The following is a 25006-nucleotide window of genomic DNA, read 5'->3' as shown; positions in this document are numbered from 1 at the left end:
GTGATGAAAGAAACAATATTCAAATAAAAGCCACTTAATAATGATAATTTAAATTTTCATTTCCTTAATTTTCAGGTAAAATTCTCCTGAAAAATACAATTTATTTTCACAGATTTAATTATATGTTTATGTAATTAAAGTATTTCATATGAGAAGTTTCCCAAGACAGCTAACTAGCACGAGCTTTGATTATAATCCAAGCAAGTTGTATATCCAACATAAAATGGATAATAATAAGACCTGTATTTTTTTTTTTTTTTCAAAAGAAGTTTTTGATTCTAGCGTATGCTTGTAGATAATCTGACCTTTATCATTAAGTTAGGGCAAAATAATATTAAGATTATATATGCTAATGCTAATATCTTTTATCGAGAACTCTCATCTTCAAAAATAATAAATCAGTAAAGTTATACCTAGAAGTCTAGTGTATATAGATTAAAGATTACAACAATTATAATTAATTATAACCTATTAATATATTCTCTAATGAAAAAAAATTAATACTTTATCTAATATTATTGTTATTACAATTACTGTAATATTAAAATATAATTATAATCTTCTAATTAATAATAATAATAATAATAATTCCCCTAAAAAAAAAAACAATAACTTCAATAATAACAACAATAATAAGAACAAAAAGAAATATCTGATCGTTAAAACCACGTAGTTTTGATGTAGTTTTGACGAAGGAGGTTTAAATGAATCAATAAACAAAACTACGTCGTCGGTTGCATTTTAATGATAGAAACAAAAACTTCTCTCAAATTTCAACTCAAAGTCAAGCGTTCTCCTCTCTCCCTACTCCCTGCGCCGCTCGTTTCTCCCTCTACATCCACAGACCACAGTCTTTCTTTATACCTTGCCGTCGCTTCCGTTCTTTACCGTCGCCTCAGCAGCAGTCGTGCTCTTCAAGCGTGCAAGTGCCAGGTTCGTTCTTGATTTTTTTTTTTATTTCGTTTCTCAGTTTTTTTTTTTTTTTTTTTCCGTTTCGCTTCGTCCCTTTTTCCTTTATTTATTTATTTATATAAATACATATAAACAGACAAAGAGGAGGAATTGTTGAATATATTGTTGAATTAAGTTGTGTTCTCTGTTTTTTTTTTTCGTTTGCTTCGTCCCTTTTCCTTTTTATTTATTTATTTATTTATATAAATACATATAAACAGACAAAGAGGAGGAATTGTTGAATATATTGTTGAATTGATTTGTGGGTTTAGCCGAGAGATATATGTCTATTGTTTTATTTTTTTCGTTTGTGGGTTTTTGCATGTTTTATTTGTTCAAAATATATTATTAAAAGGCAAAAGGATGGTGAATATAAGCCAATTCGTGGCTATATGAGTGAAATTTGACATGTTTGGTTTGTTAATAATGATTAAGATTGTGTAGAGATACTGAGAATGAGATTATTTGCGTATACTTGCCATATACTGAGAATGGTTTTGTTAATAAAGTTTGGCTTTCTGCTGCTAAAGTTATATATATATATATATATATATATATATATATATATATATATATATATATATATATATATATATGAGATTAGTATTCTGTGATTTTATATAGGGCTGATTTTTTTTTTTTTTTTTTTTTTTTTTTTTTTTTGAGAAGGATATATGGCTGACTTGGATAGCGTGAACATTTAAGTGTTTAGTCATATTGCTACACTTTGAATTTGCTAGTTTAATTTGCTCCAAGTAAACTGTTGCTTTTAGATAGGAAATTACTAAACTCAATGAATTTTAGATAGTTTATCAAATTATTATAATATCAAAGTTCTTATTTATTTATTTTTCAGGTTCTTGTTCATGTGTGCAGTTGAATGTTTTTTGTGCCGAAGAAGATGTTGATTTTTAATCCTTGCAATCTTGGTTCTTGAATAAGTGGAGTCCAAGAATTATGTTTGTATTAAGAATATTATGTTTATGTCATTTCTTGTATTTTTGTTGTGGGGTTGTTCTGTTTTAATGTAATGTTTAATTCAGTAATTTTTTATTGAGATACTTTTTATTATGTTTTATATGGATTTAGTTTTCATTATATGATAATTTGTTACAGTTTAGTATTAATATATTTTAATTGATTGTGAGTTTGTTATTGTTATTATTCTTATTGAATTCTAATAGATGTTTGATTGTCAAATTGTTTATTGAGATATTGGTTCGAACTAGTTATTTAGGTTGAATTTCAATTGTTTTGTTTTATTTTAATATTACTATGTACTGTTGTTTTACCACATTAAAGGTTAAATTGTTTATTATTTTGAAGTCGAATTTTAATGTATTTTTATTATTAAATCTTGTGAAAAATTATGAGAAAGGTCAATTATGAGCTTCATTCTTTGCATTTTATTATGAAGAATACATTTACGTGATTATATATACATGAATCTGACAAATAATATCATGTGATGGAGAACAAAGATTACTGTAGTTATATAATTGAAACCATTATTCATACTATACCGTTATAAGTTGCGTGTAAACTGTGAAGCATTGAAAGATAAACCAAATTAGGTAAAGCAGTTAGTAAAATAAATTGTGCTTTTTTATCACTCAAATTCCAAAGTCTTAAATAGGATTTAGGGAGGATATATTTCTTCCCATGTCTAACTTATTTGGACCATTGTCTGATAGGATTTTGTCAAAAGGGTATCCATGCTGCATATTCCCTAATTCTACTTTGAATGATGCTATTATGTGTAGCAAAGGGATGATAATTAAATCTTACTATTAAAATTTTACCATGGTTTAGTCTTGTTTCTATGAAGCTGGATGTTCTAGTTTTTCCACTCACACGCAGAAGTTTACAACTTGATACTAGCTAGTTAGATATTTAAGTTTAATATTTCAGATTTCTGGTTGGTTTTATTCCTCTTTTTGGAAAAAAAAGAAACATTTTAGTATGATTTCCGTTTTGATTGTTGCATATATGTGTTTTTATGTATTATAAATGAGCAGGAGAAAGCATTCTGATTTGACCGGAAAACTTATTAAATATTTTAGTTTTGTTGTGTTTTAATAGATTTTGGTTGTGTAATTTTTTATTGAGGTATTGGTTTGCTTGCGTATTGCATCCATTTAGTTTGAATCTTGTATAGTACTTTTTATCAGGGTTTGGGTATTAAACAGTTATTACGGGTTGGAGTATTTGTATGTTGTATGGATTTTGGTTATCTTGGGTTGAACTGATATTTATATCAGTTCAGGTCGTATATGAGTGACACTAATTGGATTTGAAATGGATACAGGTAATGCTAATGTAATTTTAAAAGGGTTGAGGTACCTTAGCGGGTTTAGAAATGGGGAGGGCACCTTTCGCGGGTACCCTACCCATTACAATCCCTAGACTGGCTGTGTTGGGGGGGGGGGGGGGGGGAGGCAATAATAGGGTGACATAATTTCTTGAAATTTTTATTTTATAATTCTTTTTTGAATTACTCTTTACTCTCTCTTAATAATACATGTAATACACGCCCCTTTCTTCAGTCAAAATAAGGTCTAATTGACCATAAAATGAAATTATTATACTAAATTAGTCCAAAAGTTCATTTTAGTTTTAATTGGACATTGGTTAGAAGTTACAGGTAGTAATTGAGAGTATTTGCGGAACATCATTAAGCACATTCTCCAAAGTCTGATCTTGGAGAAATTCCAATTATTATTTGCTCTTTTTTCTTCTCCTTTCTTCCTTTTAGTTGTTTTATTTCTTCTCCTTTTTATGTCATAACGTCATTATAGTTGCTTGAGAAATGTAACAGCATATGAAAATTGAGCCTGTACTATTTCTTATATTGGAATTATTACTTACATTAGTTTAAATTGTGGTTTCTTCTTACTTTTTCTTTTATTTATTTGAATAATTTGAGTTTCACTTTCTAGATGAAGAACATTTATAGTTGTTATCCCTTTGAGCAATTAGGTTACTAAGGAAATTGTTTATGGTGGTAATGTAACACAAATTTTGAATGCTTAATGAGGTGGATTTTCACATTCATTTGGTTGTTAATGATATTATTGTTTATATCTGCAAAACCTACAATTTATTCTTTTCTTTCTTATTTGAATATAATTACCTAGAAATGCAAAATCTAACTATGTTACGATTGAACTAGCTCCTCCTCCCCTTCCTTCTCCAACCAAAATTAAATGAAGAAAAGGCATGCCTTTTTGGCTATTGGGTAGTGAGAATATTGTGATTGCTTAATGTTAATGCTAAAACTTGATTATATAATCTTAGCAGAATTGTTGAAGTTCCAATACTAGAATGGATGAAGAGCATAATTTTTTAGGAGATAACAGCCTTGAAGATGTGGGATGGCTCTGCTCTTTGTCTGAATCTGAGCTTGTAAGTATCTCGGTGTCCTTTTTGATATATGTGTGTGTGTGTGTGGCTCTGCTCTTTGTCTGAATCTGAGCTTGTAAGTATCTCGGTGTCCTTTTTGATATGTGTGTGTGTGTGTGTGTGTGTGTGTGTGTCTGTGTGTCTGTGTCTGTGTGTGTGTCTGTGTCTGTGTCTGTGTCTGTGTCTGTGTCTGTGTGTGTGTCTCTGTGTGTGTGTGTGTGTGTGTGTGTGTGTGTGTGTGTGTGTCTCTGTGTGTCTCTGTGTGTGTGTGTGTGTGTGTGTGTGTGTACATGATTTTTTTTCATTGATTAAGTGTGTGTGAGACAGAGTGAAACTATTGGATTATAATTGGGCTGCCCTCCAAGTGTGTGTGTGTGTGTGTGTGTGTGTGTGTGTGTGTCTGTGTGTGTCTGTGTGTGTCTGTGTGTCTGTGTGTGTCTGTGTGTGTGTGTGTGTGTGTGTCTGTGTCTGTGTCTGTGTCTGTGTGTGTGTGTGTGTGTGTCTGTGTCTGTGTGTGTGTGTGTGTGTCTGTGTGTGTGTGTGTGTGTACATGATTTTTTTTCATTGATTAAGTGTGTGTGAGACAGAGTGAAACTATTGGATTATAATTGGGCTGCCCTCCAAATCATGGGTTGAATTTGACATAAAATGATTTCTGTGGTTCCTGTCATTGTGGCACTCTTAACTATTGAAAATATTTAGGTGTTATATGGAAAGACCTTGATCTGTCACCTTCACTGTGCACTTGTTGATATTAATCATATGGAACTTTACATTTGTCAGAATATGCTGATTAGCTTGAAAATGCTGGTCATTCAACGTGCTAAAGTAATTGGTTATGAGGAACTAGCCACGAAATTTGATCTGAAGATGCTTAGAGCTCTTGGTAAGTTTTCCTCTCCAAACGCTTAAAACTAGCTTTATAATAATAATTATTATTATTATATTTTGTTATTATTTAGGAACTTAGGGTATATTTGCTAAAATTTGATGAAGTGCACAAGGTAAGAAAACTTTTGCTTCAAAACAAATTGGAAGGGAATGCAACTAGGGAAGAATCTTTATCTTACATGATCTGATAATAAGGAATTGTAAGGATCTTCACTGGGTTTGTGAACTGCTTGCTCCTCCATTGCGAGCGGATGAGATCTTTTTGGTGTTTTGCATGTGCTTCTTTTAGATTCAATGAGTCTCTATGAGGGAGAGTTGGAAAATTTCACTTTATGGGGAGGTATTAAATGCAATACTTTGGCTATTATGTTGATCATTTGGAGAGATTGCACCCTTAGTTTTTGCTAACAAAAATACTGTCTAATTATCATTTCTGAGAAGGTTTGTTATATTTTTAAGGTAATTTCGCTCAGCTATATATATATATATATATTGTAAAAGCTTTAGATGTTAAACGGCCGTTTGTGTCTTTACTTTTCTTTGTTGGACTATGCTCCGCATTTCAAGATCTTAGCAAAATGACACTTTTGCTTTAGGCTGCATTGCTTGGATAATCATTGCTTCTCCAATTATTTGACTTATCGATTGCTTAGAAATTATTGAACTACAGAAGACAATTTTCTTCAATAAAATCAGAACATCCAATTGAATGGATATAAGTAAAAGGGTCCATGGAAAAAGACTGTAATGCGTCTAGGAGTGATGTTGAATTATTTGAACCCCCAATGTGAAGTTTCTAAGCAATTTTTATGTGTGATTCTTCCATGAATTGTGACATCTGAATCCTGCATGCATTATTTGTTTGATGAAATACATTATTTGAATCTCAATTTGAAATAATGAACTTTAGTCAATAAATTGATTCTCACTTAATTAAAAAAAAGCAGGATACACAATTCTTTGACTTCGGTCATGAGTGCCTACTTCTAGTTATACTGTTTCTATCTTATTCGCTCCCTTCTCTTTGCACTTGATGTTCTAATAGCACATTCTGATATCTAAATTTCTATGCTAAAACTGTAACTTTACCATCTTTTACTGCCTTAAACCTATATGTAGTTACTGATCACTTTCCATGCAAGACGTTCTGTTGTCTTTCAATTATTTGGCCTGGTTCAAAACAACTTTCCATCTCTTGTAGTTGTTTAGAGGATGATGGTATTATAGAAATCTGATAGGTTTGATTCTTCTAGTCTTGGAGTGCTGATAACTGATAGTGGAGTGGAAAGAAGGAAACCAACCCTTTTTATTTGGAGCTGGGTAGACTTTTATGATTGGTCTTTTTACTTGATTAATAATGTTTTTATATACACATTGTGTGAAATATTCATATGTTGTACAGTCCTTAATTGTTTTAAGGCTCTTTGATATTATTTAAAAGTGAAGAGTATCATGGCAAATTCCATTTTATGCTTGAAACTGCCACGACATATATGTTGAGAGATTTAGTATCTTCTTCAAATATTCTGGACTTGTTTTGCTGGTTCCAACTCTTTGAACCACCCTTTTCTTTGTGTAATATGATAATAGTATATCAACATCCTTCTCTTGCATGGTTTTAGCGAATTGAATAAACAATTTGAAGTTTTCAGTTTTTACAAATGGCATTGCAAGATGACATTATATTACTTAAATGATTAATCAACTGTATGGATGGCTGAATTATTCTCAAAGACTGAAAATTTTCTCGTGTTTTGCACCCTTGAACCATGTGCAGCTCTTGTTTTGATGGAGCATCTGAAAGGAAACGTTGAAAAGTCATCTCATATCTCAGACTTGGACAATTCAACTTCTTTCATGCATGGTTGCAGTTTATTGCAGTCTAAACTTATGGACATCTTGAGCATTCAGGATCTAAAAACACGTATTGGTATTGATGAAAGGAAAAAACCGGTGAAAAGGTATTTGTCTTAAGGAACACTTGAGAATAGAGTTGTGAACTAATTTTCAATTATTGTTTCAAAAACAATATAAAATATTTTTTTAATCTGCTTTATTTCTCTATCATATTACTCCCTTCGTTCCATTTTAATAGCAACAAATAGACATATTACCTTATTCCACTTAAGTGCTCATTTAGGATTTTGAGACTACATTAATTATTTCTTTTCAACTTTACCCATATTTATTAGGTGTAATTTATTTTTAAATTTATATTTAAGATGAGCAATTTAGACATTGTACCATGTTTTTTTAGAAAATTAATGAATTTCAATCATTTTCTTAATCCTTGTTAAAAGATCAAATGTTGCTATTAAAGTATATCAGAGGGAGCAATATAATGGAATAAAATTTTATCAGCAATGATGGGAAATTTGTGATCTGATGTAAGACTTCTTGCACTGAGCACAATCTTGTGAATTACTATAAATCTGCTTTGATTATAACTATCTCTAGAACTCAACCTTACTCTATCTCCACCATTGGCCTTCATATCATCCCTACTTATAAAACCCCTAAATACACCAAGAACATACCTTTCCAGAGTCTTCCCTCTCCTTTATGTTGGACAAATCAAATGGTTCTCTATTAGGAATTTAGAATCCTAAAGAGTTAGGAGGTTAATTCCCCTTATAGCTTTTTTTGACTTAAATATCTGATTAGCTTATTGCCTGTTTGTTCTGTTGGTCTATCCCAAAAGGTTGCAACCTGATTTTTCTTTTTGTTTTTTTATTCATAGACCACGTGAAGACGATGCGGTGAAACAGAAGAAATGATTGGGACAAACATATTATGCAGCCAAACAAAGGTATGGTCATGTGAACACTATTCCTTCTCACACGACTCATCATTATTGTTTGAAATAACTCTGCATTAACCATGTTTTTCTTTTTCTTTTTTTGAAATTTCGTTGTTTAAGAGTTTGGTACAAATAAAGTTGAAACATTTACAAATCTGGAGTTGTCATTTTTGGCATAAATGAAAATCCATTTAGGCCATATTTGAAATGAATAAACTCCACAAACTTATAAATATTATAACTAAATTTTACCATTAACTGTAAATTTAACAAAATACAAAATTTCATGATACCAAATCAAAACAAGGGTTAAAATTTCTTTTTAAATTTAAGAAATTTCCTGTAGGGTCCAGTTGAATTTTGACGTGGTATCAGTTGCAGGTCCTACGATGTAAAATTTGACAGCGAATCGACTAATATTATTAATCCTTTTTGGAATGAAGAATTTACTTTGTTTCTGCCTTCCTTTATCTACTGCTGAAAGTTTTGACTGTCTGCTACTCATCGCCGGGGAGAATATTAGCCGTCCCTTGCAGGGTTGGGATATTTGAAGCTGTTAAAAGAGGCAGCAAGAACCAAGAGTTTACCTGAGGTTGGATTTCCATTGAACTAGTATTATAGGAGTTGGCAATAAAATACATTTTATTAAACAGAGACAGAAAACAGGTAATTTTTTATTTTATTTTTCAGATAGTCTATTAGGTTCTTGATTTTTTATTTTAAGGAGTGCATTGGTAAGAATACATACCTGAAATTAGAAAGCTTATCTTTAGAAAAAAAAAAAAAAAAGGGAGAGTTCTTGTATAATTTGAAAGGAAAGGAAAATCGCGTTAAAAAGAGTTATCGCATTTGGGCCCAACCGTGATTCACTATGTTTAAACCCAACTCTGTCGTTATTATAATCTCATTATTTTCCACGAAAAGCGTTTTGGAGCTTATGCTTTGTTTTTTTTTTTTTTTTTTTTTTTTTTTTTTAATTTATAGAAAATAGATATTTACGTCGGAATCCTTTTTCTTTGTTGTTTCTTTTGCTTTGCTGAATATATTTTATCAAATAATTCATTTTTTATATTTTGATTATAATATAAAAAATAATTAAATAATTAAGAAAAATTAATTTACTAAAATTAAAAATACTTGGAATAAAAAAAACGATTAATTTTGCTAGTTGTCAATAATTGATGGTAGTAATAGTGATGACTAGCAATGTGGATTCAAGAATTTGTAGTATTGAATGCATATATTTAATTGCTTTTAAATGCTCATTCAATTACTTTATCCATATGACCGAATATTTAATTGCTTCGATTTAAATTTTTTTGTAGAAAATCAAACTGAATATAATTATTTATAGAATGAGTCTGGTTTAATTTTCAATAACATATTTTTGAATTAAATTAATTTAATTCAGATTCTCCCATTTTATATAATAAAAATCAAGCCAAACAGATAAAATTTATTAAAATCAAAATCAAAATCTAAAAATTTAGAGGTTGAAACTTTTGTTGGATACATGCCAGGTACACTGAATGAAAATATCATTGTAGGCTATGTGATAGGGAATAGTGGACTCTTTAACTAGCATTTACCAAATTGAAATTCATTATGGGCTAGGGAATAGTGGACTCTTTAGCTAGCATTTACCAATTTGAAATTCATTATGGCTACGTAACAGAGGATATTATATTTTTTCAATAGCATTTATCAAATGACAATAATCTTACAGTGAATAAAATTTAAACTCGAGATTTTTTACTTTTTACGTATTAAAAAAAAAAACCGATAAGACCAGAGCATACGTGAGTTAAATTTGCAATGATGATTAAGCATAGAATGGAGGAGAGACAAGGCGTGGGATGTGATGGGAGAGAGACACAAATGTGTTGGCTTTTGAGATTATGGTTTAATTAATAAGTGATTTGGCCGTACTACTTTTTTCTTTGTTTCTTTGTACCAACTAACGCATGGCACTAAAGCTTCTCGGGGCCCCTCCTGTTCTCTATCTGACTTTGTAAAGAGCTCTCCAGTCTTCTTTTCTTTTCTTTTTCTTTTTTCTTTTTACCACAACTGATACTTAATTTATTAAATTATTCAAAAAATAATTAATTAAATTAAAAAAAATAATTACTTAGTCCCTTAAACTTAATAACAATTAAAATTTAATCTTTTTAAGCAAATATATTGACCAATTCCTAAATTTTGAGTTGAATCTTCAATTTAAAAAGTGTTATTTTTGTCGTTAATTGATATATTAAATAATAATTAAATAGTAAACGTGAAAAGCTAAATAATAACATTACACTTCACTAAATGAAAATGTTTAAATAGTCAAATATTATAGAGTATGTGATCTCTAAGATAAACTTTTTAGATAACATAAGTTTAACGTGTTTAAACTTTACGGACTAATCGGTAAATTTGTAAAATAATAATATGAAATTATATAATCCTAGGACTAAATAGTAATTTACCTTTAAATAGTAATATACTTTGCTTCCACCCAAGTTAAAGATTATGGAGAGTTGTGGAATTTCTTTTGGAAAATTTGAGTCCGCTACGCAATACAAATTTTCACCAAGAAGTCAAAACTCATAATTCCAAAGGGAAATAACAGTATTTTAAAGATAGTTCAAAAGGTAGGATTAGGGCCAAATTATGATCATGGAAAACCCACCTTGTCTCCATTTTGTGACGTACACATATGGTATCGCACGTGCACGTCACGTTCCAAAAATCAGAAAATCCTTTGATCTCCTACAAGCCTCTCCATTAATATGAGACAATGACTAAGCAAAGACATCTTTTTTTTAGTCCTAGGTCGGGTGTAGGAGTCGACCTGATGATCGGGTTTAGATGGACTTCAAATGCTAAGTTTTTTTCTATGTTTTATTAATATAATTACTTTATTTCAAAAAAGAAGGAAGAAAAAAATTAGTTGCTCTAATGGAAAATGAGTTAAAAGTTAGGTTTTACACAGAAATCGTAACCTTAGTCTTAAGATAATAACTAAGTGTCGGCAAAAGAAAATTACAAAGAAATCAAATAAAATACTTATAATTAGTGGATAATGGTCATTGGACCTAAAGGCTTTTGCTTAAGAATCACGGCACTTATTTACTCCCTCCATGAGATCATGCAAACACCAAAAACGAAATCCACCAATCAAAGTCTCAACTTTGGAAATATATATTAATTATATTCTTTAGCTAATTATTATGTTTGGGCTAATAAGTAATTAGTATGTGGTTAACAACTTCTAAGGTCAATGTCATTATTAAATCATTTGTATGGTCTTGTTCTTTGAATGTCCAGGCAAAATCATGTAATTGTAATCAAAAGAAAATCTTTTTTTTTTTTTTTTCTCTTTCTGTTTAATAAGCATCCAAAGGGTAATTTGGTCAAATCTCTTCCATACTAATTTGCTGCAACATTGCAAGTATTCAAATAATTAAAAATATTCTATTAATAGAAAAGCATTAATATAACAATAATGCGAACAACTCACATTGGCAAATTAAAGGTAAAAAAGAGTAATTTAAATGAGATGAATCTGTAAATTCAAAGCAGTTTTATGCTAAAACTGTCAATTCATTTCCTGTCTGGGAAGATAAAGTTAGAGGATTTAAATTAGTAAAATTAAATAAAATTTTCTTTTAAAGAATTTAAAAGAGGTTCGTTTGTCCAAACACTAGGATATAAATGTTATCTGTGATAAATAACCACTTACACCTAGGAATTTGAGGATTCCTTTCTCGTTAGATTCAAGATTTTTTGAGTTAGGAACATTTATATTATTTTTAGGTATTGCTTTTCTTTAAATTTGTTATTTATTCCAAACTTTCTAACCACTTTGGATTATGGGATGTTTTATGTTGGTTAGTTAGTAGCCGTTGAATAATGCATTCTTTGTGAATGTAATACTCATTTTTCTTTCGAAATATGACCATTAAATTTATTCTATTCATAGTTTTTTTGTGACTTGGTTGGAATGATTGTTATTATCTTTATTATTATTATTATTATTATTATTATTATTATTATTATTTTACAACATTGAAGTGTTAATATTATCTCATGTTTTGTATGAATGATAAAGACAGCACCGTGGCTAAAGAAATACAACCTGTTTACTCATATTTGAGTGAAATTTTCGTTGCTAGTTCTATTTTCTTAACAGAATATCATTTTTTGTGATTTGAAGACTAAGGAGCAACATAACATGTGATGAATGATCATGAAGTCTTTGTTGATTTTTGTCGCTTATTCATTAGGACACAATAGATTTATGTGGGAAACAATGCACGTATTGGAGTCAAAGGAATTAGTACATGCAAATTAATTTTTTATGAAGGATTGACCTTGATCCTACATGAAGTCTTATATGCTTCAGAAATTCGACGGAATTTGATTTTAGTTATTATTTTACTTAGATTGGATTTCAATTGGTATTTTCATGGTAATTCAGTATGTTTATATTTGGAAATAATGTTTTATGGTTCTTGTTTTATTTTGAATAATTTATTTTGAATGTTGTTCAAAGTGCAATTTCCAATGTTAGTTTTTTCCTTTTCTATAAATTCACAAAATTATGAAAATGATCGATTTGAATGTATGAACATATTGTCAATAAAGAATGGATTGTTTAACAGAAGTAGGTTTTCAAGGTGAAAATGTCTACCTGTGAATATTGTCTAGCGAAAAAACTGCCAGGAAACCATTTGGAAAAGGAACTGGAGCCACCATATAATTGCAATTAGTTCATTCTGATATTTGTGGTCAAATGGATGTGAAGGCTAGGCAAGGTGCCTACTATTTCATTAGCTTTATAGATGACTATACACGCTTTGATTATGTCTATTTGATTTCACATAAGTTTGAAGTTTTAAGTTGCTTTAAGAATTATATTAACTTGATCATACTTGCGGTTTAAACCTAGCTACTACTTGAGCAATAACGGTAACTATTCCTCCATCACAGATCAAGCTTTTCTTTCTAGTAGCAATAACAAACAAGTGTTCACCTATCCACAACCGAAAGTTCACCTTAATGATCCTCATCATGCAATAGATAATAAATTACTTAGGATGAGAAACTACATTATTCCTATCTCCACGCCCAAATATGGTATATGTTAAAAGTCTATGGACATACCAAATGACTAGATTTCTAATTTTAAATGCCTTACGCTTACTGGGATGATAAAGTTGAGTGAGTATAATTATTATGCTTCCCCGAAATGCATGAGCATTGAAATTCGCAAAAATGTCATCAACCCCATTGTTTGGAAATCAAAATATATAATTTAGCTTTTTAATAGTCAAACTATAAGCATTTTCCACAAAGTAAAAGTCATTTTTTCTATAGTTCTCCTTAGAAACTTGTCTCTTTTCTATTCCTAAGGTAGAGAGAAATATAAGAATAAATTCCTTAAATCCTAGGAATTCATTTTTACAATTTTTGATAGCACGACCAAATTAATAAATCACATGTAGTCATCTTCAATTTGCAAAGTGCCCATAAATTTATCATCTATGTATCTATCATGCATAAATCTCCTAGGAGAAAGATCAAAGTAACTTTTTTAGCTCGGTAAAATCCACTCTAGGGTTTGAGGATGAAGCTCCCTTAGTTTCAACCTTTATGTTCACTAATTGCTTGATTCTAGGCATGATTTAAAGTCTTCAAATTATAGAAAATCTTAAGCGGCTATCGACTTTGAGAGAGAGAAGAGAAGAATAGAAGAGATATAAGGTAGACGAAAAAAAAAGGTTTGTTGAGTTGGAATTTGAAACGTGAGTTTGGTAAAGTAACTCGACACAGATGTGTTGGCCTAAATTGAAGAAAATCTTTAAAAGAGTCAGGAGCCTACATGACCCATCAACACATTCGTGTTCCTAAGAATTTGACTTGTGTTAAAATAACACGATCATGTTGCCGTTGATGAAGAATATTCCTTTTCATTTTGTTTTTAAAACTCCAAACACCACTTCCAGAAACCTAAAACAGACAAAATAAACTCCCATCGTCGTTAAGGAATTGGACGATACATGCATATATACAAGGTTATTATAATATCGAGTGAGTAAATCAAGGTTGTCTCTCAAGGAAGCAATATTTGCAAAATTTTAAATTAATTAATTTGGTACAAATTGAAATTAAAAAGAATCCTAAACACTCTAAACTAGTTTATCCACTACAAAAAAAACGCTAATTTGCGACCGAAATTTGCGACCGACAAGTATCGGTCGCAAATTTGCGACTGATTTGCTACACAAGAATAAACAGTCGCAAATTTTAGCGGTAACAATTCCCGCGATTTTGTTTCTCAGTTTGCGACTACTATGTGACGGATTTGCGACCGATTTTGCGACCGATTTGCGACTTAGGGTTATTCCATCGCAAAATTTCGCGGTTCAAAATTGGGAATAAATTTTGCGATCGATATGCGACATATTTGAGACCGACTTATTGCGACCGACTGTGGTAGTCGCAAATCAGTCGCAAAATGACACGAAAGTAAAACGACGTCGCAGGGTAAAAAATTGCGACCGATATTAATAGAATTTGCGACCGACTGTCGGTCGCAAATTTTAGGGCTTTAAACGCCCTCCTTCTTCTTTCTTCTTCTTTCTTTCTTCTCCTCCTCCTCTCCTCTCCTCTGTTCGCAGGCCGCTCCAGCCGCTCCTAACGCCGCTCCAGCCCGCCTGACGCCGCTGCAGCCCCTCGTGACGCCGCTCCAGCCCCTCCGATCACTCTACCCGTCTTCTTGAGGTATTTTGCGATTTGTGTTTCAAATTTTTTGAATTTTTTTTTTTGCGATTTATTTGTATTTGGGCATAATTATTTGTATATTTGTAACGTTATTTAGTTTATTGCATCTTATTGTTTCATTGAAACTAGTCTGTTGAGCATCATAATCAATTCTCATTGAGCTAATGATTTCCAGCTACATTGGTCATATTTTTCTTCGTAATTGTTTGTTTCTTTCATATTTCAACACTTTTTTTTTTCTAATTGTTTAGCTGTTCCTTATATTTTGCCATGTCGCTTTATTAGGTTACCTCTTATTCTATAATTGATAACTGTCCCTATAAGGCAATAACCTTTTATGTACCTGTTAAAACTGTTTCCATAACAATTTAAGAATAGTCTATTTCATAGAAACAATAATGCATAGCAATTTAAATTGGATGAGCCTGTATTTGTCTATTGTTCAATCAAAATTAATGATAAGATGAACAAAGATATGTCTGCAATTTGAGCCCATTTGAATTGGAAATTATGTCACCAAAGCTTTACAATACAAATTTAAAGGCCTCCTAGCAGCTATTCTTAAAGAAAATAAAAAAGCGATGGCAGTAATTTTTTTATTAAAAATTTTGTTATTATCAATTATATATTTTTAATTTACGTAAATGTATGAATGTGGGGAAATATATGAATTGTGCAAAACGGACATTAATATTATTTATATTCAACGTAAACTGCTTCCTAATTAATATATTTTTAGTTCTTTCTGTTTAATTTTTTTTTCTTTTAAATCATGTTGGTCTTACATAAAATAGCATCTCAAAAGAGTGTGTTTGTGTGTATATATAAAATCCCTCCCTCCCATCCTTTCAATCCTAATTGTAGTAGATCCAATCCATAAGTTAGAAAAGCACTACTACATGTTCATGACCATCATCATAAGTACAGTACTGCTAATGATGATAAAAACCTAGAAATTGATTAAGGTAGAGAAATAGAAAGAAATTAATTAAGAAAGATAAGTTCTATTACATAAGTACTGAAAATTAACTAGCAATTATTAAATAATTGATCATTAAGCTCTATTATTGCATTAGTAAATTGCTAATTATGGCAGCTTGTGCATTTTGTGCACTTTGTGTTGGACCTTATTAGCAGCTCAGGAACTGAAGCATCTTTTGCAGCCAGATATGGCTGTTTGGTTATCATAGAAAATGTAAGGCTCTTTGAAATTTTTAGATCAAAACTTAAAGTTATATGCTTCTTCAAACTAAATTTGGTTTTAGTGCTCTGCAGGTTGAGCGTCTAGCTGTTGGAGCATTAGTCTCTATAAGGGGAATTGGTCGTGTCAAGATTGTGAAATTTTTGCAGGTGAATTTCAAAAGACTAAAGTGCCAACTAATTCGATACCTTTTCACAACTATAAAAGAAGATGATTTCAGTTTTTGTAGACAGAATTGTATGCTACTACAGACAAGCTGTACATTCTTACAGACTACTCTTTTTCTTGTTTACCAGGCTAGAATATATTCTCCTTTCTCTTTGAGAAAAGTTAGCCTGCAGTTGTGAATTATGCAGCCTATGCATATGTGCAGTGTGCTGGCCATAATATTGAATACTATATATATATATATATAGGGAAAAAGGAAATGAAAAGCAGAATTGAAGTTCATTACTTCAAAGACGAATAAGTACTTCAATAACATGATCATGAAAATTCTCTAATTGCATTATATATATATATATATATATATATATATATATATATATATATATATATATATATATAGGTTTCCATTTTGAAGCTCCTCTTCCTCTTTCTATTTGGAATACTTCAAAATGTGTAGCTTATTATGACTCAGCTTCTCCAAGGCAACTAATTATTTGTTTGCAATTCCAATTTGCAGTCAGAGCCTTACTTGATAGGTGAAGTTATTCCAACAAAGGACTGGATTATCCTTGAAGGTGAAAGCATTATAAACTCAAAAATAACTACAGTAAAGGAGGCCTCTTTACAGTTTGAATAGCTTGGAAATTAAATTAAAGGTAATCACTGTTTCTGAAATGTGTCCATGAGAGCACAGCGGATTGTAATGTATTCATATATGACAGCAAAATATTGTTGTGCATGTGAAAAAAATAATGCTATTCATGGATTGAAGGGTTTTAAATGATTTAAATTAGTTATTTTGGATATTATTATGAAATAATGCTTTATTTTTATTATTGTTGTTATTATTCTTAAATTTTTTTTTTTAATGAATGATGCGTTTGGTTTGGTTGGAGGCCTAGTAGTGGCCATTTTGCTTTTGGAGAATGTTGGTATGATATAGGAGTGGATATTGAAGTGTTTTTACATTTGAAATTTGATTGAGTTGTGCCGAAGTGCTGCCGAATTTTTAGCAAAAAAATTCAATATGTGGAATCGTATACTTACCTTTATTAGGGTAAAGGTAATAAATGAACTTAGTGAATAAATGAACTTAGTGATTTTGCATTTATATATAGGTACCCTTATTATAGAAATAACTTTAGTTAGTTATAAGCGTAAATTGAACATTACATTAGTGGCATGTTTTAAGGATGTTTTAGACTAATGCAATTACATATAATTCACCCTTCATAAACACATTGTTAATTAGGTAAAAAAAATGCGAAATAATCGAGATTGGATGTACTGGAGGTTCGAGGTCAATGGGATATTACGACAAGAGTTCCTGCAAGGATTAGAGGCGTTTATACAGTTTGCAGTTGGTAATCCCAGTTTTATGGATGGTAATAAGTTGAGGTGTCCATGTAATCACAACAAGTGTCGAAATCGAGTCTTCTTAGACATCGATACAGTGAAACTTCATTTGTGCAAAAATGGGTTCGTGGAAAATTATTACGAATGGATACATCATGGTGAAGCTCGAGTTGCCAGTGGGTCAGGGCACTCCATTCCGGTAAGTTTAGAAGTTCAGCCTTATCAATTTCTGTATGGTAATCAATGCAATGATATGGTGATCGATGCGAGTAGAGTACAATGTGATTGGGATAATATGGAGGAATCGCCAAACGTTGCAGCACAACAATTGTTTGACATGCTAAGTGCAGCTAACAGTGAACTGTGGCCTGGATGCAAGAATCATTCAGTTCTGTCTGTTGTTGCACGATTACTACACATGAAAGCGGAGCACCATTTTTCAGAAAGGTGTTACGATGATTTTGTGCAGTTAGCAAAGGAAATGTTGCCTGAAGGCCATTCAATGGTTGATAATTTTTATCGGACAAAAAAATTAGTTCGGGGATTAGGACTACCGGTAGAAAAGATTGATTGCTGTCGTAATAATTGTATGATATTCTGGGGTGTTGACTCCGAATTCAGAGAATGCAAGTTTTGTAATCTTTCAAGATATCAACGGCGGGGTCAAGGGACTGGTAGAGTACAAAGAGAGAAGGCTTTCAAGAAGATGTATTATTTCCCTCTTGTTCCTCGCCTTCAAAGGTTATATGCATCTAAGGCGACAGCTGAACACATGACATGGGATGCTTTGCATGAATATGATGATGGTATAATGACTCATCCGTCAGACTCTGAAGCGTGGAAACATTTTGATAACATTCATCCTGTGTTTGCTGCTGATATGAGAAATGTGAGATTGGGGCTCTGTACTGATGGGTTTCAGCCGTTTGGCCAATCAGGACAACAATATTCATCATGGCCTGTCATTGTGACACCATATAATCTACCACCGTCAATGTGTATGAAAGATGAATATATGTTTTTGTGTGTTATTGTTCCTGGCCCTACTAATCCAAAACATAAAATTGATGTGTTTCTGCAACTTTTGATTGCCGAACTTAATTATTTATGGGAATATGGGGTTGAAACATTCGATATTTCGACCAATCAGAATTTCATAATGCGAGCTGCTTTGCTTTGGACCATCAGTGATTTTCCAGCATTTGGAATGTTATCTGGGTGGAGTACGGCTGGCAAATTGGCATGTCCTCATTGCATGGAAAACACAAATGCATTTACACTAAAGAATGGAGGTAAACAATGTTGGTTTGATTGTCATCGCAAATTCTTACCAGAATCTCACCCTTGGAGGAGAAATCGACAATGCTTTAGAAAGAACACGACTATTGTTGAACCCCCTCCACCTGTGAAGTCAGGAGTTGAAATATTATAAGAAATTGAAGATCTGGGGCTTATGAAAGTTACAGAGTTAGGTGCAGATGAGGTAAATACAAGAATTGGCAGGAATAGCGGGTGGAAAAAGCGAAGCATCTTCTGGGATTTGCCATACTGGAGTTCACTTCTTATCCGTCATAACCTTGATGTCATGCACATAGAAAAAAATGTGTTTGAAAATCTGTTCAACACTGTCATGAACATTGAAGGGAAAACCAAGGATAATGCAAAAGCTAGAGCAGACATGAAGGAAATTTGTCGTCGACCAGAACTCGAGCAATCTGTACTTACTGGTAAGTTTCCAAAGGCATGTTATTGTTTAGATAAACCCCAAAGGCAATTATTGTGCGAATGGCTACGATCATTAAGGTTTCCAGATGGCTACTGTTCAAATATGGGTAGATGTGTGGACATGAGGAAGCACAGATTGTTTGGTATGAAAAGCCATGATTGCCATGTTTTCATGCAAAGATTGATCCCTGTGGCATTCCGGGATATATTACCAGGAAAAATTTGGGAAGCAATTACAGAATTGAGTCTCTTTTTCAAGGAATTGACAATGACTGTTATCCGATGCGATGATATGGACCAATTAGCGCGAGAAATCCCAGTAGTGATGTGCAAGTTGGAGCGATTTTTTCCACCCGGCTTCTTTGATTCTATGGAACATCTGCCGGTTCATTTGCCCTATGAATGTCGTTTAGCAGGATCGGTACAATATCGATGGATGTATCCATTTGAGAGGTGATTCAAGAACATCTCATTCTAATGATTACATCATTTATTTGAACTTATACTTACATATTTAAATTGTACAATGACAGACACCTGCAGAAAATTAAAAAAAATGAGTGCAATAAGGCAAAGGTCGAGGGATCCATTTGCAATGCATATTTGGTGGAAGAAGCTTCCACATTCTGTTCACACTACTTTGACCAACATGTTTTCACCAAGCATCGGAGAGTGCCACGTAATGATGACGGAGGAGATCGCGTACAATCTGAGTTTGAAGGAAATATAAAAATTTTCACCTATCCTGGGCGTACGATTGGTAAATAAAAAAAAAGACGATTGACTGATGCAGAGATACAAGCGGCTCAAACCTATATTTTATTGAATTGTGAAGAGATCACACCATATGTACAGTAAGTATACATAATGTAAATAGTCTAAAATTGATGTGGGCCGTTGTTAAATCATACTTATGCTAATTTGGTTCGTTGATAAATAGGAAATATATCAATCTTTTGCGGCTTCAAAATCCCAATTTGCCTGATACTGCAGTTGATGCAAAGCTGGACACGAAATTTGCAGAATGGTTCAAATATTATGTAAGTTACTTTCAATGTACACAACACGGAATGTACATTTATTAAATCTGCCTCATGTCATTACTATTTCCCATAGGCTCGAAGCTCGGAAAGCGATATTCGTAACAGATTTATTACGGATCTGGCAAAGGGGCCATTACCGGTTGCTAATGCCTACTCTGGCTACTTTGTAAACGGTTACAAGTTTCACACTGAGGGTTATGGGAGAAGCAGAAAGACAATGAACAGCGGTGTGTGCATAAAGGGATCGAACTACAGTGATGTGTCAAACGATTTTTATGGGAAATTGGTTGAGGTTTTGGAGTTAGAATATCCAGGCCTACCAATGAAGTGCACAATCTTATTCAAATGTGATTGGTTTGATCCTACGCCAAACATTGGCACGAAGGTTCATCCTAAGTATAATCTGGTAGATATTAATCAAAGAAGAAGATATACAAAGTATGAACCTTTTGTGTTGGCAATGCAAGCTGCACAGGTGTACTATGTCCCATATCCATCGTTTAAACGAGACCGATGCGATTGGATGGCAGTGTGTAAAATCAAGGCTAGATCAGTTGTTCTTGCACTTGAAACCAAACAATCTGCTTCACTCGCAGTATCGGAGCCATTTCAAGAAGTTAGGGTTGAAACGCAACCGATGCAAGTTGTTGAAGATTTAACAGATAGATTGGATGATGAAAGCCGATCTTATGTTGAAATAGGAGCATCGGATGATGAAGAGGAAGAAGATCAAATCATCATGGGTACCTCAGAAGACGAATATGAAGAAGAGGAAGCTGATGAAGAGGAGGAGGAAGCAGATGATATTGAAGACACTTAAAACTTAGAGCAATTTTACTATTACAAATTCGTAAATGTATATCTAATTAATATTATTAATGAAGAAAATCAACGGTACTAACTTTCTTTACTCATATTTACGACATGTTCAACAATTCATATAATTGTATAAATTCATTTTTTCTAGGTTCTGATATCTGCAGTACAGATGGCTAGAGGCAGAGCGTTTGATTCTGACGCGTCCGGCAGTGGTTCGCGTGGAGGACGTGGCCTTGGACGCAGTGCCCGTGGACGAGGAGGGTCGATCCCTCATCCTTCGTCAGGTACGTCTGGTGCTTCGTCATCTGCTCAGCGACCAGTACTGCCGCCATCACATCCTTCTTCAGGTACGTCTGGGGCTTCATCCTCTACTCAGCGTCCAGTACTGCCGCCATCACAGCCTTCTGCTCCTTCCTCTTCTACCCCCGTTTCTGGACCAGTACAGACTCCACCAGCTGCACAGTCACCTACTGTGCAAGGTAATCATAAATGTCATAACTGTCATTTTAATTATATATTAATTATCTAAAAATTTATAACATTTGTCACTTCTTTTGCAGCTTCATCAGATCCACGTATCACCCTCAGTTTGGTAGCGGGACAATAAGTACTTATTCAATTTTTCCGCAAGCATATTTTGTTCACATTGTGATGCTTTCGTGTAATTATATTTCACTTCTGTTTTTTTTTTTTAGCATATATCCATCTTCTCGAGCAGCGAGGCAAATTTTGAGGATAATCAAGCTCCAGCTGCATAAAGAAGGATACACATGGGATGCCGTACCACAAGAGGCGAGAGACTTTATTGGGAGGAGTTTCAGGTACTCTTTGGTTTAAGTTCTATCATCATTGAATGTTTACAATTCAGGATACATCCTTAGTGTTGAAACGCTATATTTAATTTTTTGCAAAAACATTTCATATGGGACGAGGCCATTCGGCTATGCTGAAAGTAGCCTGGGAGAAGATATGCGCCGATCGATATGCTGACTTCACCTATAGGATGAGAAAAAGCGGTAAGAAGCAGCAGTGTGTGTCTCAGGAGATATGGGAGAGCTGGCAAAAGGCTTGGGAGGATCCTGCCTTCAAGAGAAAGCGGGAGATATTTGCACAAAACAGGCGCAGTGAGACTGGCGGTGATGGAGCAGGACCTTCTAGACACACAGGTGGATCTATATCTGCTATAGAGACAGCTCGATTATTAGTAAGTGTACTAGTCCCTTTACATGAAACTGATGTTTAATGAAAGGACACTATATATATTAATATATCATGCATAAAAATTCATTACAGGCTGAAAAATTATGTCGTGAGCCCACACCGATTGAGGTGTTTACATACACTCACACTAAGGACCACGATCTGAATACGTTTGTAGACAGACGTTCGGTCAGCGTCAATGTAAGTAACAATGAATAATATTTACATTTGCCTTCTACTCATTGCGAAGATGTACAAAGTCCAATATAATAAAGCTTGCAATTGCATTGATTAATTAATTTTTTATTTTCAGGAGAACTATACTACAGCTCGGGAGTGTATTGTTACTTCTCAGACCGATGAATCCGAAGCTGAGTCAAGAATTGACGAGGTAGCGCTTTATCTCGAGGCTGTAGGGGGCGAGAAGAAGAGGAAAGTATACGGCATCGGGTCTCAGGCATCACAGTTTTATTGCGGCTCAGCAGCTCACGCTTCTACAGCTAGTGCAGCACGACAGCCGGAGCACACTGACTCACAGTATGATGATGATATACGGGCTCAGCTTGCTGATCAGCAGAGACAGATTGCAGAGCTTAGAGCGCATGTGATGCGGCTGTTTGGTGAGCCCCGTGCTGGTACTTCTTCCTCTGATCCTGCGCTTGCTACAGACCGACGTGTTTCGACGTCTCAGCAGTAGCCACTACCGGCTCCTGATCCCGATGCTGCAGCCGATAGCTTGGTCACCCCTCCTGGCGCTACATCACATCCAGCAGCTACTCCTCCCGGCGATCCGACATCGGATCCTGCAGATGAGCAGCAGCATAGATTTGATTTTGGACCTTTTTAGTTTTTTATTTGTATTTTGATATTTTAATTTGTTCAGTACAATAAAAATTACATTTTTACATTGTTCTTGAATTGCGTGTGTGATATATATGTATATATGTCAATTTTCACAGGTACGGAAAAATTTTGGTTTCATAATAATATTTAATTTTTTTTATTTTTTTTTCATTTTGCGACCGATTTGCGACCGATTTGATACCGAAAATTACAATTTTAAATTAATATTTTGCGACCGATTTGAAAATTTGCGACCGATTTTTCTGCGACCAAATTGGCGACTATATCGGTCGCAAAATTGCGACCGATTAAATAATCGGTCGCAAATATTATTTGCGACCAGGTATTTTGCGACCGAAAATTTTCGGTCGCATATCGGTCGCAAAGATCAATTTGCGACCGATATACGCAATTTTGCGACCGATTTTTCGGTCGCAAAATAGCTTTTTTTTTGTAGTGATCGTTCGTGAGAAAAGTTAACCCAACAGTTTAAAATCACAAATAAAAGGCCAGTAAGACATCAAATAACCATTTTTGGTGTTTATCAAGAATAAAAACTTCATAGAGGTATTTGTATTTCACTTATTAGTTTTCATAATTAGTTTAAGTAATTGCTAATAAATGACCGTCCACCATTTTGTAATAAATTTAATCCGAAATTCAAAAAGTTATATTCTAAACTTATAGTTCAATTTAAAATCAAATCACTGCTTTCTTTATTAAGATGTCTAGTTGATAACATTCACACTCTAGCCTCAATTAATTAAACCACATAATCCTCATCCATATTAATACCTCAATTAATAATTTAACTCAAAGCTGGACACAATCATCCTTAATTCAATAAATCAAATGATTTAATTAAAGATAAAACAACAAATACTATCAACCAATCAATCAACTAGAAACATCATACACCACCTACAATAAGAAACTTAGTTCTATGCAAAGAAATTTAACGAAGCAACTTACATTAGATTTTAAAATATTATTCATTCCAATTATTTAAATAAAATACCAAAGCAATTGAATCAAAAAGCCCCTTAAAATAATACCTTAAACCTCCTGATCCAGAAGTAAGGAGAACTAATCTTTCTTACAATACCAAAACAAAATAATAAAGGAACTTGTCTTTCTAAAATACTCTCCAGTTTATGATCAAAGAATATCTAAGTTTAGCCCCCTTTCGTTCTCTATCTTTTCCTTCCTTATAGTGCTCCAAAAAAAAAAAAAAAAAAATTCAAAATTTGAAAACAAACCGCGTTTCCACTACCTTCTCTAACAGAAAATCTCAGAATATCATACAAACTTTTGACACGAACGTGTCGACCTGATAGTGAGAGAAGACAAATCGAAACTCTGGGCTTGACATGGACATGTTGTTTGATGACCCGTCCTTATTGACCTTCTGACTTGATGACCTGATGTCGTGTTATTTCAACATGACCTCAACACATATGTGTTATAGGTCGTGTAGCTCTCTGGAAGCTATCTCATTCTACACGATTGTGTTGTCTTAGGCAAGTTATGTTGAGGTTAAAATCTTCCCAAATGCAAATCTTTAACACACCTATCTTACATCAATAACAATTAACAACTGTTTAAACCAAAATTAGTCATATTCCAACATTCTTTGACTTGAAATCACAAAATACAATTAAATAAACTAAACTAAGTAAAATAGAAAAACTAAGAATAAAAAAAAAAAAAAAGACTAAAAACACCTGTACAAAGAAAGTAACATCAATTCCTTCACACTTAAATACTTGTTTATCCTCAAGTGAAACAAAAATAGAAGCTATAATAAATTTTTATTTGACTTCCTAAGAACTCAAC

General features: G+C 32.9%; 2 protein-coding genes and 1 long non-coding RNA gene across 6 annotated transcripts; all 3 read left to right on the top strand.

Moving 5' to 3' along the window:
* Positions 1 to 710: 710 nt before the first annotated feature.
* LOC105635546 (uncharacterized) lies at positions 711 to 8980 on the top strand. Of its 4 annotated transcripts, XM_012218615.4 has the most exons (6): positions 721 to 933; positions 4252 to 4356; positions 5137 to 5239; positions 7022 to 7205; positions 7985 to 8053; positions 8426 to 8980. In XM_012218615.4, exons 2-5 carry the CDS (start codon positions 4276 to 4278, stop codon positions 8019 to 8021), a joined length of 405 nt encoding a protein of 134 aa, XP_012074005.1. In that variant the 5' UTR covers positions 721 to 933; positions 4252 to 4275; the 3' UTR covers positions 8022 to 8053; positions 8426 to 8980. The 4 variants fall into 4 exon arrangements, with proteins under 4 accessions (XP_012074003.1, XP_012074004.1, XP_012074002.1 ...); XM_012218613.4 differs by lacking the exon at positions 4252 to 4356 and having other exon boundaries at positions 711 to 933; positions 8420 to 8980; XM_012218614.4 differs by lacking the exon at positions 4252 to 4356 and having other exon boundaries at positions 711 to 933; positions 8391 to 8980.
* Positions 8981 to 15927: 6947 nt separating this feature from the next.
* Positions 15928 to 16826, top strand: LOC119370611 (uncharacterized). The gene is made up of 3 exons (XR_016322842.1): positions 15928 to 16010; positions 16091 to 16165; positions 16702 to 16826. It is a non-coding gene; the product is annotated as an uncharacterized LOC119370611 (long non-coding RNA).
* A 5002-nt stretch (positions 16827 to 21828) lies between these two features.
* LOC149493278 (uncharacterized) lies at positions 21829 to 23156 on the top strand. Its single transcript, XM_089715705.1, has 3 exons — positions 21829 to 22331; positions 22421 to 22528; positions 22641 to 23156. Exons 1-3 carry the CDS (start codon positions 22050 to 22052, stop codon positions 23022 to 23024), a joined length of 774 nt encoding a protein of 257 aa, XP_089571831.1. The 5' UTR covers positions 21829 to 22049; the 3' UTR covers positions 23025 to 23156.
* The last annotated feature ends 1850 nt before the right edge of the window (positions 23157 to 25006 follow it).

Source organism: Jatropha curcas, chromosome 10 (assembly GCF_041381405.1).
Source record: "Jatropha curcas cultivar XTBG-Jc1 chromosome 10, XTBG_Jcur_1.0, whole genome shotgun sequence".
Taxonomy (NCBI): domain Eukaryota; kingdom Viridiplantae; phylum Streptophyta; class Magnoliopsida; order Malpighiales; family Euphorbiaceae; genus Jatropha; species Jatropha curcas.
Note: the sequence above shows the minus strand (reverse complement) of the source record. Positions and strands in the feature narration are given on the sequence as shown.